This window comes from Phocoena sinus, chromosome 8 (assembly GCF_008692025.1).
Source record: "Phocoena sinus isolate mPhoSin1 chromosome 8, mPhoSin1.pri, whole genome shotgun sequence".
Lineage (NCBI taxonomy): Eukaryota > Metazoa > Chordata > Mammalia > Artiodactyla > Phocoenidae > Phocoena > Phocoena sinus.
Genome location: NC_045770.1, coordinates 30,716,733 through 30,734,289, shown reverse-complemented (window position 1 = coordinate 30,734,289; position 17,557 = coordinate 30,716,733). Strand labels below are relative to the sequence as shown.

Here is a 17,557-nt window from a genome sequence, read left to right as displayed (position 1 = left end):
AACAGGGGACGCAGATAAAATTCTACCATTATAGAAAGAATGCCTATGTAAACAAAAGCAGGAAAAAAGTACAGAACACAAATATACACATCCTTAACAAGCATTATCCTTAATGTGTAAATACTTGAAACATTGTGATTAAAATCTAATCATTAACTTTCATTGATAGACAAATTATTAGAAATATAGGGTTCACACAGAATGGGAGAAAATAGTTGCAAATAAAACAACTGACAAAGGATTAATCCGCAAAATTTGCAAGCAGCTCAACATTATAAAAACAAACAACCCACTCAAAAAATGGGCAGAAGACCTAAATAGACATTTCTCCAAAGAAGATATACAGATTGCCAGCAGACACATGAAAGAATGCTCAACATCATTTATCATTAGAGAAATGCAAATCAAAGCTTCACTGAGATATCATCTCACAACGGTCAGAATGGCCATCATCAAGAAATCTACAAACAATAAATGCTGGAAAGGGTGTGGGGAAAAGGGAACCCTCTTGCACTGTTGGTGAGAATGTAAATTGATACAGCCACTGTGGAGAACAGTATGGAGGTTCCTTAAAAATCTACAAATAGAACTACCATATGACCCAGCAATCCCACTACTGGGCATATACCCTGAGAAAACCATAATTCAAAAAGAGTCACGTACCAAAATGTTCATTGCAGCTCTATTTACAATAGCCCGGAGATGGAAACAACCTAAGTGTCCATCATCGGATGAATGGATAAAGAAGATGTGGCACATATATACAATGGAATATTACTCAGCTATAAAAAGAAACGAAACTGAGCTATTTGTAAGGAGGTGGACACACCTAGAGTCTGTCATACAGAGTGAAGTAAGTCAGAAAGAGAGAGACAAATACCGTATGCTAACACATATATATGGAATTTAAGAAAAAAAAATGTCATGAAGAACCTAGGGGTAAGACAGGAATAAAGACACAGACCTACTAGAGAACGGACTTGAGGATATCGGGAGGGGGAAGGGTAAGCTGTGACAAAGCGAGAGAGAGGCATGGACATATATACACTACCAAACGTAAGGTAGATAGCTAGTGGGAAGCAGTCACATAGCACAGGGTGATCAGCTCGGTGCTTTGTGACCGCCTGGAGGGGTGGGATAGGGAGGGTGGGAGGGAGGGGGACACAAGAGGGAAGATATATGGGAACATATGTATATATATAACTGATTCATTTTGTTGTAAAGCAGAAACTAACACACCATTGTAAAGCAATTATACTCCAATAAAGATGTGAAAAAAAACACACACACACATTCTTAAATTGCATCTACTAGAACTGTTACAATTAGAAAGACAGACAGTTTCAAATGTTAGCGAAAATGTGGAGCAACTGAAACTCTCATACATTCTTGTAAGAGTGTATAATTAGAGAGTCACTTTAAATAATTTCTTTGAAAAGTAATGTTATACAGAATTATGCCCTATGGCAGAACAATTACACTCCTAGGTATTTACCCAAGAAAGATGGAAACATATGTCCACAAAAAGACCTGCACAGAATTGCTCATAGCAGCTGAATCTAGGTAGCCCATATGGGACACAGTCCAGCTGTTTGTAAATAGGAGAATGAATAAGCAATTTGTAGAACAGTCCCATAATAGAACTCTACTCAGCAAGTAAAGGGAAGAAACTATTAACACACACAATAACATGACTAATCTCTAATCGTTGTACTGAGTGAGAGCAGCAAGGCAAATGATGAGGGAAAATCATAAATTTTTCTATGACCGGAAAATCAAACTAAGAAAGGAAGAAAATAATATGCCCGCTTTGTGGTAGGCCTTTCCCAATGTGCAATGTGCATCTGTATTGTACATTAACCAGACCTCCTCAAACAGGAGGATGTAATCAACCTTTAAGAAAAATGGCTGCTTTATTCAGACACCAACGTTGTAGTTTTAAGGTTATTTTAATTTCTTTTTCATCCCATACAGAGAGCTGTATTGACCAAAACATCTTTGATCAACTTTATGTAGAATGCTAACCTGTCAATATAACACAGAAATTCTTTGTCTCAGAAATATATAAAATTGCATCTCTAACCCCTGACCAATGGAACAGCTCTCAGAGCTTCTCCAAATCTGTTCCCTGGGTTATAATCCTCAGTTTGACTCAAATAAAATTCTCTTTTCTTTCTTCTTAGCTTGACTGTTACTTGATTTTCCACCAACACACAAAAGAATAGTTACTATCTGATTCCATTTATATGAAGTCCAAAACCAAACTAATCAATGATGACAGATATCAGGAAGTGGTTGCTTCTAGGGGGATATGGCAAAAATTGAGCAGAAAGGGGCACCAGAGAACTTTCTGGAGTCATAGAAATGTCCTATATCTTATTTTGAGTGATATAGATACATGCAATTTAAAAAATTTATTGAATTAACTCAAGACCTGTGCATTTCGTTACATGTAAACTGCACCTCAAAATAAAAACACATTTTCTGTCATTTCTTCACATTTAAGAAAAATAAGAGCTATTTTTCCTTTTTTCCGCAAAAAAATAAATAAATAAATAAATAAATTCAATTCTAAATGTAAATTTTTTACTTAGGATGTTTCTGATGATAGTCAAGCCCTTATCTCCCTATTGAGTGGTACTTCAATATGCCCAATTGTCTATTAGCAACTTCTTGGAATATATCCTAGGCACCTCAAACTCAGTATGTCCAAAACTGAATCTACTTAATGTTAAATATTATGGTAGGAGACATAACATTTTAAAAGACATTAATAAATTATATTCAACTCTTTCAAATTTAACTTTCTTATAAAAAGAAACAAAGTACTATGCAAGAATCTGGGGATTTACTGTAAAATCTCAGATGATAGTTATACACACTGCTTTATTATTATTATTATTATTATTTTTTTTAATTTTGCGGTACACGGGCCTCTCACTGTTGTGGCCTCTCCCATTGCGGGAGACCTCTTTAATTATTGCTTGTATGTATAAGGAAGTTCTCTTTGTTATTTTTATTTTATTGCATGCATTTTTACCTCTGGCATACCTTGTGGAGAAAAGGCACTAAAAGGAAAGGTGGAACATCTGAAACATTTTCATATCCTGGAGGAGGTGGTTCAAATAATGATGTGTTGAAAATCTAGAGAAACAAAATATAATAATCAGAGGCAAATCAGGTAAAGTTTCATTACTATAATCAAACAAGGAAATGTGTACTATCTCTTTCTGTCAGTAGATGGTTAATGAAGTCTTTGGTATTTTAAAGATACAGATCAAAGAGCCAGCACTGTGCTAGAGGCTATGAGGATTTCATGAGATGAATAAACTTAGAGACCCTTAGAGGATGCATAAGCACTAGCTTTTTTTTTTTTTTTTTTTTGCAGTATGCGGGCCTCTCACTGTTGTGGCCTCTCCCGTTGCGGAGCACAGGCTCTGGACGCGCAGGAGCAGCGGCCATGGCTCACGGGCCCAGCCACTCTGCAGCATATGGGATCCTCCCGGTCCGGGGCACGAACCCATGTCCCCTGCATCGGCAGGCGGACTCTCAACCACTGCGTCACCAGGGAAGCCCCAGCACTAGCTTTTGATTTAGAAGGAAAACTTTAAATCTCAAATAAAAATAACAGCGTACAGTATTCTTAGTCACTTGTAAAAATGCTAAGGTAATTACTTGGGAGCAAATTAATGTGAAATTCACTTTGAACCAAATATAATATAATCTTTTAAGTGTATCACTGACATTGCTAAGTAGGAATCAATTGTTTTTTTAAGGTTCCAAACCACTACCTCTAAAAGAGAGCTCCAAGCTTCAGGAAGAAGAAACTGACAGAATTCCAAAGGGAAATAAAAATAATCCACCACTATAGTGAGATAATCTAACATTCCTTTCCCAGCAATTAATAAAGATTGCAGACAAAATAAGACTACATCAAGGATAAAGGCGATTTTAGCCAAACAATTAACAAACTTGAACTAATGAACAAATATAAGATCATTAAACTCAACAACTGAATACATTTTTTTCAAATAAACACAGAACATTAATAAAAACTGACCACATAATAGGCTATAAAGGAAGCCTCAACAATTGCCAAGTGACTAGTGTCATACAAACCACATTATCTGATCACAATGTAGTTAAGTTAGAAAATCAGATCAAACCGATAGTGGAATAACTTTTAAATTTGGAATTTTAAAAATACCCCTAAATAGCTCCAAGGCTCAAAGATGAAAACATAGAAATTAGAAAATATTAAGATATTAATGATAACTAAAACACTTCTCCAAACTTGTGAGATCTAGTTGAAGTGGTTCTTAGAAGGAAATTTATGGTTTTAAATACTCATATTAGAAAAGAAGAAAGGTTGAACATCAATAAATTAAGTATTCAACTGAAAATGTTACAAAGAAAAGCAAAATAGACACCAGGAAGGTAAAAGAGGAAATTATATTAAGTAGGAACAGAATTAATGAAACATAAAACATATATACAAGAAATGATTACCAAAGCTGAAGATTTATTCTTTGAAAATACAGGTAAAATTGACATATCTCTGTCAATGTCAATAAGAAAAAAATATGAGGTAAGCACAAATAAATAATGTTAAGAGTTGAAAAAAAGTCATATCTATAGATGTTGCACAGATTCAAAAAGGTAATAAGAAAATACTAGGAAGAACTATGCCAATAATTGAAAACTTAGATGAAACGGAAAAATGCATTTTAAAAAATTTATTAAAACTGACATAAGGATGCATTTTTTAAAATCTAAATAGTCCTATAACAATAATAAAAATTGAATAAGTACTTTAAAATCTCTCACAAAACAAAGTATCAAAACCAACTGGTTTTCCTTTGAGTTTGAAAGATGAAAGTAAAAGATTGTTTAAGTATAACACAACCTATTTCAGAGATTAAAAACTCAGCTCATTTTATAAGGCAGGTCTAATCTAGAAATTATACCCCAATAGGCAAATTGCAGAAATACAGGCCAAACATGCTATGAATATAAACTGAATATATATAGATATATGAGTTGAAAACTCTACTACTGACTAATATTACAAATTTCAAAAATATAAGATTAGTCTAATATTAGAATATCATTTAATATAATTATCATTGTGAAAAAGAAAAATTATATGCTCATCTCAAAAGATATCCAAAGATAAAATTCAACATAAATCCATGACAAATAGTCTTAGTAGACTTGGAAAGGAAGTGAATTAACATAACCTGATACAAATATGAAAATTAAGGTGAAACATTAAAAACATTCAAGTCAAGGACACCTGCTATCACCACTCATTTTTCATGTTAAACTATAAGTCCTAGTCCGTGCAGTAATGCAAAGGGTTGTGGGAGATGGGGAGTGACTCTGAGCTGACATTATATTGTACTGACTAGAGCACCAGTTACCTACTTCTGATGCTGACAGAACCTAAAATGAAACCAAATCAACTACTACTCTTCAAAAATTCCCATATCTTCCATCTTTCCCATAATTTTTCTGGGGTCCACATAGGGTACAAATGCAGCTGAATCACTGGGAAAGATTATAAGAAAAACTATACTAAAGTGCAATAAAAATCCATCTAGAGACAAAGTCACCCCATCAGCAAGTCTTTCAGCCAAGGAAGTACTCAAGCTTGTCTCACTTGATTTGCCTTTATGGTAATCATCAATTTTACAACACCACTGAGCAGGTGGATTTTACATCAAGTTTATGAGTTATTCTAACAACTAGGAAAAGTTTCTTAAGGTGACGGAAAAGAGTCTTTTGGGTGACTTTATCAAAGGTAGACAATACACCAGTGAGCACTGCTCACTATCCAAAATTCACTAATATAGCCTCAAATTATATATTCTGAGTATAACTAAAATAATTTTGGTTTACAAATTTCTATTTACTTTTTGTGACATAAAAAAGGCAATATATATAGTTCAATCCATATGGCACGTTATCCTTACGTAAACAAAGATAAAATAATGCATATAGTATTAAAAATATTTCTTGCAGAATCTATAAAATGCTAATCATATTTGTTGCCTGTGGGAAGGGGAACTCCTCTGTGTCGTGCAGGAAAGTAAAAGTTTGCAGTTTACCACATAGCTTGGCTATGAATAGTCACAATAATTAAACTGGGAGATGGGGACACAGTAAAAGAGCATTTGTAGTTGGGGTGAGAATACAGCTGAACTGTCACAAGGTCAAAAGATAATGCCTGAATCTGAAACACAAGCAATGCAAGCATGTCATTTAAAGAAACAGAAGTAAATACCAAAAGAATCAACTCAGTGTTGAACAGTGATTGTCTCAGGGAAGGGGGATATAGAGGGGCCCTTTGGAGAACTGTGTGATTCTTTATGTGCAGGTAAAACTTGGGTAAAAATAAAAATGATTTAATGATATAACTTCCAAAAAAGTTAATAAGCTTTTGGCAGCTAACACCATTCAGGAAAATCTCCAAAATGAAATGTCTACAAGATAGGTTTATATTAAGTGACAGGTTTTAGAAATTTCATAAGTGCTTATAATAGCAAAAAGAAACAATGAAATGAAATAAAAGCAAAGGTACAGTCAAAATTGGAAGTGAAGAGGAAGGAAAAAAGAAGAGAATTGAAAGTTTGCTATTTTCCTCATTGCACACAATTGCCAAATTTGATAGATCAAATTTGGTTTAAGTATGTGTATTTTTTTAACATCACCAATATTTTATTACATCATTAAATAATCTTCCTAAATATACATTTAAAGACCCCTTAATACTTAATTATATAGATATGCCCCCGCTTATTTAATAAAGGTTATGGGACCATAGGAAGTATATCAGTATTCCCCACACCTACCTTAAAAATATTTTTTAAATTCTGAAATAGTTTGATAATATTTTTAAAAGTTAAACTGTATTAACTACTATAATTGAAAATAGAGAATATGGAAACTTTCAACTCATATCAGGAAATTTAGCATGGGATTACATCACTGACTGTAAAACAACATATTAATTATTAAGAAGAGGCTGATTCATTAGTCAATAAGCGGAGGTGATTAAAAATTTATATATACTTAAATCACATGACATTTTTAGTTGACTGATCAAACTGGACATATCTGAAGCTACATGCAATTTAGAAGGCACAGCTAACCATAGGACTGAAAGAAGCTATCCAGAGGAAAAGCGGCTACTTTAAAATGGTAGCTGTAAGGCAAATAGGGATGAATATTGAGTTATATTTGATGAGCTTTCATATTGAATATATATCGTGATAAGAAATACCTCAATTACTTGTATTATCTTCTTTCCCAAGTGCCCTAACTAGCAAAGAAGATTGTAAATTCTTTAGTGTAGATATAATTCTATAGTACTTCTCTCCAAATTCTCCTCCTTCCAAATGACCACACCCAACTTCTGGGCACAGAGCTGAACACATGATCATGTGAGATTTAATCATTAAGTACCAATAAAAACCTGCTAGCTCAAACAGCACTTCTCTGAATTTTCTAGCATCTTCAAATCTATGCATGATCTTTTATAGTCCGAACCTTTCAAAAATGTATCAATTTAGTTGATTAGAAGTTTACTAATATATCATATTTTACATTAGTGTACAATACTAAAACATAGAAAATAGCAAATGTCATCAAACATCAATTTTTCAGAATCTTTCCAACATCACATGAATTCAAACATCATATGAAAGAGTTGGCACCAGTATTAAGATTATAAAAGGCATCATTCACAAGTGTCAATATTGATTTCTATCAGTATTTGGAGATGGTAGAGAGCATTCTTTCACATAAGGTATTTCAAAATAGTAGACCAGGGGAGCTTATTTTTTCTTTCTTTCTTTTTACCTCACTTCCATCTTCATCAAGTATTCAGATGTAGTTGGGATGAGTCTTATTTGGATAGGACAACAGGACATCATAATGGGCTATCTCAACAGAATCCAGGCCAAATTCTTTCCACTGAGATTGAATTTGCTTTGCAAGCTGAAAGTTTTGTTCTGTTCCAGCTAAATGTGGTATCCGTGTAAAATTACTGTTGAACAAAAATTAAAGTGGTTAGAAATCTTTAGTCAGACTTTATCTTAATCAACAACCAAATAAGGCTGATTTACATTAAAAAATACTTTGAGGTGTTATACTTTAAAAAAGCAAAGTGGGGGCTTCCGTGGTGGCGCAGTGGTTGAGAGTCCGCCTGCCGATGCAGGGGACACGGGTTCGTGCCCTGCTTCGGGAAGATCCCACATGCCACGGAGCGGCTGGGCCCGTGAGCCATGGCCACTGATCCGGAGCCTGTGCTCCGCAACAGGAGAGGCCGGCCGCAGCAGTGAGAGGCCGGCATAACACACACACACACACACACACACACACAAAAAAAGCAAAGTGGCACTATTATTGCATCAAATAGATTTTCAAGTGTGTCTTGAAATTTTCATGCTCCAATTTATACTCATTCAAGAGAAAAATTAGAAAAAACTGATCTTTGTAGAGAATTGTTACATGCAGTCCTGTAGATGTATCTCTATATATCAGATGAGGAAAGTGTTATATTCTTTCTTAAGAAAGAATGCATGTTTGAACTTTCATGGAATCATATGTTTACTTCACCTTGTAAAATATAATTGGAAGATAAAAATATTTTCATCCAAAGATCAAGCTGTGACATGCCAGGAACTACTGATAATTACATTTATTTTGAAATACTGAAAGTTATAGCCAAGTGAGAAACCTTTTCATTAGCAACCATTTTAAAGTGCCTTCTTTAAGGAGTAATCTGAACATACTTACACAAGTTCAAACTGAATCTTTTGTACTCCATTCACCATATATACTTATTAAGTAGGTATAATACTTAAAATCAACGATGAGAATTAGTCTGACCACAAATATCTTTAACAAATAAACTATGTGGCTAAAATGTTAGCTACCACAAATACTTTCATGAATAGAGTAATTTCTCATTTAATATGTCCAGACACTGGTGCTTTTGTTTGTTTTAAATTTCTCTCTCTTGGAAATTTGTTGTTTCCCTGAAGATTCAGTTCATTGGTATTTTCAAACCCCTTCAAGAAAAAACAAAAAGTCCCATACGACCAAGCATCATGTAGCATGATAAGACACTGATTTATTTCTAGCTCATGAACTTCTTGAACTTCATGAATTTCTGGTTCTAAATATGTAGATTTTTCTAAACTCAACATACTGCCATCCTGATGGTGATTTAAAAATAACTAATAGCCAGCATGGCTATGATGATCCCAATTTCAAATGTTTGATTCTATTGTGTATCTTTAAAAAAAAAAGAGGAGGGGGATTCTGGTGATTAATTAATAATTATATTAAAATCATTTACATTGTATTTACAAAAATAGTATTAAAATTCTCATTCAATAATTTTTTTTTTTTTTTTTTTTTGAAGTACGCGGGACTCTCACCATAGTGGCTTCTCCTGTTGCAGAGCAAAGGCTCCGGACGCGCAGGCTCAGCGGCCATGGCTCACGGGCCCAGCCACTCTGCGGCATATGGGATCCTTGCAGACCAGGGCACGAACCCGTGTCCCCTGCATCGGCAGGTGAACTCTCAACCACTGCGCCACCAGGGAAGTCCTCATTCAATAAATTTTTAGGGGCTTAAAACCTTAGATGGGATTTCTAATATGTATTTACAAAATAAAGTAATGAAAAGAACACAATTTTAAGAGCCAGCTGAGGAGTCTGTATATCCCTTCATCAATGGATACCTGCAAAGAAAACAGAAAATAGCCAACAAGTTGCTATTTTCTTCCATATTACACAAATCCAAACTGGTAACAGAACTAGATGCAGATTATGCATATTTCCTGAAGTCACAGCCAGAACTCTATTCTTATATGAGAGAAGAATTGTTATGGGAGTCTTGAACCTGCTCACACACACACAGAGGAGATCATTATTAGACTTTATTATTGAAACTGAGTCCCCCTAAAACCGAGCTCCCCTGCCAAGTTTATGATTAACCTCTCTAGCCAAAGCTTTATTCTCTTTCTCATTCTGCCCCTGGTCCTCTCAGGATTAAGAAGTATCAGAGAAAAGGGGGGACTGAAACCAAGCAGTACCCTGCAGGCCCCTCCCAGGTACAAGAGCTCCTCAGTGTCCCCCGTTTCTTTTTTGTAGTAAAAGGCTTTAGTCTTCTAGGCCTTCCATGGGTTCCAAAGAGCAGACTCAAGCAGTAACTAATTAGGGAAGTGAGGGAATAGAGAAACAAAGGAAAAGCGGTCAAGCAAGACAGTAATGATAGCTTAAACAGTATAACAACCTGATGCACACCTTTGGGCTCTTCTGCAGAAACTAAGAACCCCACCCAGGTGGAGGATGCTGACTACATGCTGTCCACAATCACACAGACCCTAGACTAGTTGGAACCAGAAGGTTGATGATTCAGATTTCGAAAACATCACCCTGTTACCTCACCACCGACCAATCAGAAGAAAGTCCATGAGCTGCAACCCTCACCCCAAATGTTGCCTTTAAAAACCCTCTCCTTTAGATAGCTAGGAAGGAGTCGCATAGCACAGGGAGATCAGCTGGGTGCTTTGTGACCAGCTAGAAGGGTGGGATAGAGAGGGTGGGAGGGAGGGAGACTCAAGAGGGAAGAGATATGGGGATATATGTATACGTATATGTATAACTGATTCACTTCGCTATAAAGCAGATACTAACACACCATTGTAAAGCAATTATACTCCAATAAAAACATTAAAAAAAATCAAATGGGAAAAATATTTTAGGATCGTCTAAAGTATCTTGCCTATAAAAATAAAGGAGAGGCCTTCCCGGGTGGCACAGTGGTTGAGAGTCCGCCTGCCGATGCAGGGGACACGGGTTCGTGCCCCGGTCCGGGAAGATCCCACATGCCGCGGAGCGGCTGGGCCCGTGAGCCATGGCCGCTGAGCCTGTGCATCCAGAGCCTGTGCTCCACAATGGGAGAGGCCACAACAGTGAGAGGCCCGCGTACCGCCATAAATAAATAAATAAATAAATTTTAAAAAAAAGAGAGAAGGAATTATATATAATGCTTTAAAAAAAAAAACAAAAAAACCTTCCCCTGAAAGCCACCTGGGATTTCTGGTCTTTTGAGCATAACCTGTCTTTTCTCCCTATTTGACGCCCTACAGTAAATGCTGGACTCCTTCACCTCAACCTGGTATCAGTAGACTGGCTTTGCTGCACAGCAGGCTAGCCCACCCAACTTTGGTTAGGTAACATTATGAGTGAAATTTCTGGTAAAAGTTTTGTCATTACCCACCAAGATGCAATGGTGTTTTATGATCAGGTTTAGAACCCACTCATTTGGAGCAAAGTTAATCCTGAAAATGATGAGTAGGAAAAAAGGTTTGTTTCCAAGGATAAGTAAATCAATTGGCCACAAAATCAGTGTATTACAGGTTTTGCCACTAACTTGTGTAATCCTGGCCATGTCTTAAATTTCTCATCCATACATGGGGAGAATATTGCTACCTCAATAATTCACAAAGATTTGAGGCTCAATTAGACAACTGCTAAGAAACAGAAGTTCATTTTTTTTTTGTTTTAATCAATTGAGAAGTGTGTCACACTGTCTTGATTCCATTAGAATATCCAGTTATTTTCTAGTAAGAAGAATAATTTACAAATTATCCAAAATAGCGAACAACATGTATTAACAAAACAATTAGGCTCATTCATCTCTGTCTGGCTAGAAAAGTTTATATATGTTCCAAGTATCATTATGTTATCTCAATTAATAAAGGGAGCTATTGGTATTCCTGTTTTCATACATTGCATCTGGTTTACAAATGCACAGTGCTTGGAGAAGTTAGATGACTTAAAGACAGCCAGTGAAAGATGGAACTGGTATTCAAAAGTAGATCAGTGAAAGCTAAGACACTCTTCTGAAATAATCTTGTCTTTTAGAACAGGGTGGAGAAGGAAATTCCCTCTAAAGACATGCAAAATAGTGAACAGATCTGAGAATTTAACTAGATGTTACAAAACAAAAGGGAAAATATAGGACAACCTTGCACCCCAAGGGAGACTGAAAAGGCAGCCCCTACTTAACCCCCCAGCCCAGTCACTATTGAGGGTCAGGTGACTTAGAAGTAGTAGAGCATTTTTAGTAGTAAAGCAAAGGATTAGAAAGGGGAACAAGACAGAGGATCTGAGGCTTTAATGACCCCTAACCTAAGGGTCTAAATAGACTGAAAGCACTCTGAGGGACAAATGGCAAATTGGAATTCTGGAGAGTCCAGGAGGCTTCTGGAGGTTCTGTGGTCCTTGGAGGGGTGAGTGGGGGGTTCTGTTAATCTCTTTCTTTTGTTTGTTAATGATGAAAACCCTTGAGTTCTAAACAGTTAGAGGAGCTTGGTCAAGGCCATGGAGAATTAAGCAAGAAGCTGACAGCCAAGAAAGTGAGCTAGAGGAAGGCATTCAATTTATTTCTTTGCTGGTCACTCCATCTCACAGGTTAGAAAAGGAAAAATGAAGCAGAGGCAGGACCCCTGTCTAGCAGTAAAGATTATATCTCGCCAGACTTCCACTTTTATTATACCTATTATACATAATTATAGTAAAAGAAGTGCAAGAGGCAGTAGGATTTCCACAAAATTTAAGCTTCTGGGTCTCTCACTTGAAATGGCCCTTCCAAAGACTTGATAGGTGCCTTAGCAAATTTTATTCATAGTTTTAATTCTATCGTAATTAAATAGACATATGTGTTTGTATGACTATGTGTAGGTACATCTATACATATATATATATTTTTTTTACTTGACTGTTTTTACATAAAATTATAACTTGTATTCACTAAGGAGTCCTTTAATCATTATCAGGACTTCAAGTATGTCACTTTGAAAAAGCTAAGTATTCCAATCAATTATTCAATAAAAGTGTTTTATTTTTAGCTGCCTTGCAAATACTTTTTATATTTACTCATTTACCTCTTTTTCCCTACACCAGGGATAGCTATTTCAGGAAATAGGGAGCTGGTGTTTACACTAGGTCACACATATGCTCTCTAATTTCATGCTCATCAGAACCATATCACTATCCCCATTTTATAGAGGTGAAAATGATGGCTCAGGAAGGTTAAGTATTCACTCAAAGTTACTTTAATATCAGTGGGCGAAGATGGAATTTAAACTTGCGTATGTCTGACTTCGAAGTCCAAAATTTATTCTTTTGACTAAACTATACTATCTTCCTCTGAAACAGGAGTCAGCAAACTATGTTTCACTGACCAAATCCAGCTCACTTCCTTTCTTTGTACAGCCCACAAGCTAAGAATGGTTATCACATTTTAAATAGGTGAAAATAATCAAGAGGAATAATATTTTGTGACATATCATTTATATGAAATTTCAATTTCAGTGCCTACAAATGAAGTTTTATCGAAACTGTCACAGTTATTCAACTACGTATTTACTATCACTTTTTTGGTGCTACAATAGCAGAGCTGAGTAGTTGGGACAGAGATCAGCTGGCCTACAAAAGCTGGACCTTTACAGAAAAAGTCTGCTGACACCTGCTTTAAAACATATATCATGATAAAGTTCAGCTGAAGGTACAATCCTCTCCAGATGAAACATGATACAAGATCTTCCGTAATAAAACCTTTTTAAAAAGTCAGTTTCTGTTTATGAAATATTAGACCAAAACTTCTAAGCAGAATAGTAAACTTTTAAGTATATGCTTACTATAGGAACGTCTTGATGTTCTCTGCTTTCAACTCATCCAAAAATGCTTTCTTCACATTATGCTGTGGAATGTTAGTAGCTTCACTGGAGGATTTTATAAACCATCCTGTAAAATACAAACAAATATAGGAATGAGATATGAGCTTATAGACAGGGCCTATCTTTCCTTATTATTGTATTTAACATATTTAAAACATAAATTATCAATGTCCTCTGGCATAAACTGAGATTTTCTGAAGTTTCATTGCTCTTGCCTACTTCCATTGGAAAAAAATCATGCAGACACTTAATTACAAATCAGCTGCAACATATTTTTTATTCCAATATCAATAAGTATTGCTGTTATTCTAAGAAATGTTTTATGAAATTAGCACTAAAATTGAAGATGGTTCAACTGATGGGAAAAATGAAGGCAAAGAGGAGATCCACCTTCTTTCTCCTTAAAGCTTCTATCCCCAGTGACGATGCCTCTGCTGACCCAGAATAAGCATTTAGTAAATGTCTGTAATGAATTAATTATGAGTATATTTCAAGTACATAAATTATCTCAAAGAGTTGAAGGCAATTCAGACTTGTAATTTGTTCTGGTTCGGAAACTAAAGCAAAATATGCTTAAATATTTTGTGCTTGCAGTTGAAGTAGGCTTCAAAAGTTCAACTTCAGAGAGCTACAGTGAAACTCCAATTCACCCAACATCTCTGCAAGACACACAGTGAACACAGAGACTAGAGGCAATGGGTAGCCAGATCGCATAGAGCCATTAGCCCTGGTAGTTGGCTTCGTGACATAGTTTATTTAGATAAATGATATGATCTGTGCATAAAATGGTTACCAAAATCACCCAGCTAGCTCTCATGGAGCTTTCCAGTTATTAATCACATACACGTTACACACATGCATAAATACACGCATATTGAAGTAAATGGTTGGCAGCAAATGGAAGTACAGTTCCACCAGTATGTAAAATAAAGGGACGTGGATTAGACTGTAAGATAAAGGCACTCAGAGGATGAAATGCTTGAATCGAGATCTAAAAAATGAGCTGGATAAAGAGCACGGAGGCCTGTGGGAGGGAGGGAGCAGAGAATTCTAGGAAAAAAATTAACAAACATTAATAAAGAACCCACAGCCATTGAGCAGTGAATATAAGGATGGGGCTGAGGGCAATACTGGGACGAATAAAATGCTTTTAAAAGATGCAGAAGATCTTAATCCTCATGCTACCCTTGCCCATGTTGTACAGCTGAGAAAACTGAAACTCGAGTAGAAGTGTGCCCTTAACGAGCACACTTATCTAAGCCCCACAATAACCCTAATATCCACATGCTAGTTATGAGCAGTGTGGCTCAAAGGTTACACAACAAGCAAGAAGAGGCTGAATTTGAGCCAGCTTAGTTGGTCTATGCCCTGGTCTTCTAAATCCCAGAATGGGACCCAGAATTCAGAGTACGGCCGAACTACCAGGCTATACCTTAACGCTAGTCCTGTGCATTAATGTCCAGTTAGAAGCATCTCCTCACCAGGAAAGACTTTTTAAAAAGTGCCAATACCCCAGTACTGTGCCAGGAGCTTTAGATGCTATTTCGTTTATGATTCCCACTAAGTTACAGATAGTATTCTTACGAAGGTTGACAAACTGTGGCTCAGAGAGACTCGGTAACTTGCTCAAGGCCACAGAGAAGTTGCAGAGTTAAAATTAGAATATAAAAGAGTCTCAGCGAATCTGTGCTGCTCCCTGGTTATCATGGAGAGTTGGGTTAAGTCTGCAAATCAGTACACAGGGGAAAACGCTCAAGAACTGCTATTAAGGATCTGTTCAGAGCACTGACAATGTCAGCCAGTTAGCTCCTAAACGTTCCTCTTTACTTACTCCCCAGGACGAAAGAATGAGAGAATAGGGTTCCCACGCAGCAGTGCCCTGAGTTCTACCTACTGTATACACGAAGCAGGTCCAGGTACAGTCACTAGATAAAGACCCCAGACAGGTAAGAGTCGTTTCTGGCAAAGCTCCTTGGACGACCTAGCAAATGCCCCCAGAGATCCGGCGCTCCTGCTAAAACGTACCGATTGCTCGCAGGGCCTCAGCAGTTGGAACTTTCTCAAGTTCAGTTTGAGTCTCTCCGTTCTACTCCTTACCCTGGGTGACTGTCCTACAGTAGTCCGTCCAGAACCCAGCTGTGCACCGCCCCCAGCAACTCCCACCTAACTCGCGGGTGCTCGTCCCCACTTTCCCCCACCCCCGCGGGAGACCGGGAGACCAGCAGCTGCCTCCACGCGGCAGCTGGCCCGGGAATCCCGCGAACCGCTGAACAGCCGGGTAGGCTCGGGGTTGTACGTGGCGAGGGCCCCCATACCGAAAAGGAAGCCGAGGACGAAGAGGCAGGCGGCCAGCACCAGGGCCCCAGCGCACAGCCAGCGCGGGCGGCGCCAGGCGACAAAGGTCGAGTTGGTTTCGCGCAGGGGATTCCACATCTCAGCGTGTGGCCGGCAGGCTCTCCGGGGACCGGTGCCTCTGCGTTGGCCACCCTGCTGCCTCGCTGGCGGCGGGGCAAAGGCTTCCTCCTTCGAGGGCCACTCTTAGCAGTTCCGCAGCCTAGAGTCCACTCGCACTCCCGGGGCACTCCCAGTTTCTCCGCCCCTGAAAGTATTTCTAGTTTACTCTCAACCAATCCCGGAGAGCAAGAGGCAGCATCAGTCCCCAGAAGAAGAAAACCTGGCCCCTTCGGAGAGGTGCTTAAAAAAAAAAAACAAAAAACTTTAGCTTGAAAATTTCTAGCACTTATTTTAAAATAAAAGGAAAAGAAGGAAGAAAGGGAAGGAGGAAGCAAAGAACAAACTGTTCTCCTTTCTCCACTTCCAGACCACAATCCGATTCACAAAAAGAACACTAAGTACCCCGTAATTCAATAGAACGATCCTCTTTTGTCTGTCTAGGAAAATGCATGTTCCAGGAAAGTTGGTAGACTAAACTATCCCTGAAGAACTTTTTTCAGATCCAAATACTATTACAGCCCTAAAAAGAGTAAAATCAAGTAGAAAACGGTGGTGTCCAGTTCTGGCACTGCTTTGGATATTCAGGGAGTGAATTTTGCTGTCAATGTCAGTTACCACTGTGCTCTTTTTCCTGATGAAGATCATTGATACTTATCAATGATTAGGGAATTATTCCTCCCTTTACATAGCACAACCATTTCTAAAGAAATATTATTGGAATTTGCTGAAGGCAGAGAGTACATCTCTTTTTATATCAGAGCTGCCCTTGGCACTCTCTTACATTGTGGGTATGAAATCAGTCTTTGTTGAGTTAACCTGAAGAGTCAATCACACATAAATCTACCCCTGTTATAAATTCTTAAAAAAATATAACAATGATATCTAAAGGAGGACAATAACGACATGCTTTATAAAATCAACGATGTTCTTATAATCTGTAAGGGAGACTGCATGCATGGCCTCTAGCTAGGAGTGCTTTATGGAAGCATTGCATTTAAAAGAATCGTGAAGTACCAGCAGAGTTTGAACCAGGGGAGATGAGAAGAAACTTTGGGTCTGGGAGCCAGAGGGATAGTCAAGGAATGGCAGATAGTTTGCTTTGGGAAAGGGAGCAAACAGGGAGAGAGCGAGGAGACACGGGGCTACATCATAGAGAAGGTTGGGTACTTTGATAAAGAATTTCTGAGCTAAGTGAAGAGATGTGGGAAAATTAAAATGTTAACAGTGAACCAAGACAACTACTAGATAACTTAGGACAGGAAAGGAAGGAGTTTCTTCAGCCCTTTCTAACAATAGCTTATATTTATTAAATGTCTCCTAATGTTCCTATTGTTAAATCTA

The 17,557-nt window shown here is 37.4% G+C and overlaps 1 protein-coding gene across 1 annotated transcript; it reads right to left on the bottom strand.

The window, feature by feature from the left end:
• Positions 1–3,096: 3,096 nt before the first annotated feature.
• LOC116757432 (glutamate carboxypeptidase 2-like) lies at positions 3,097–16,264 on the bottom strand. Its single transcript, XM_032638963.1, has 4 exons — positions 16,078–16,264; positions 13,724–13,829; positions 7,864–8,050; positions 3,097–3,144 (listed from the first exon to the last, which is right to left on the bottom strand). The coding sequence occupies exons 1-3, from the start codon at positions 16,193–16,195 to the stop codon at positions 7,888–7,890; spliced, it is 387 nt and encodes a 128-aa protein (XP_032494854.1). The 5' UTR covers positions 16,196–16,264; the 3' UTR covers positions 3,097–3,144; positions 7,864–7,887.
• Between the last annotated feature and the right edge of the window lie 1,293 nt (positions 16,265–17,557).

Coding starts and splice junctions, on each gene's coding strand:
- LOC116757432 (XM_032638963.1), bottom strand. CDS start 16,195: ATGTGGAATCCCCTGCGCGAAACCAACTCGACCTTTGTCGCCTGGCGC. Junction 13,830..16,077: donor CGTCCTCGGCTTCCTTTTCG/GTATGGGGGCCC, acceptor TGTATTTTACAG/GATGGTTTATAAAATCCTCC. Junction 8,051..13,723: donor AACATCAAGACGTTCCTATA/GTAAGCATATAC, acceptor TTTGTTCAACAG/TAATTTTACACGGATACCAC.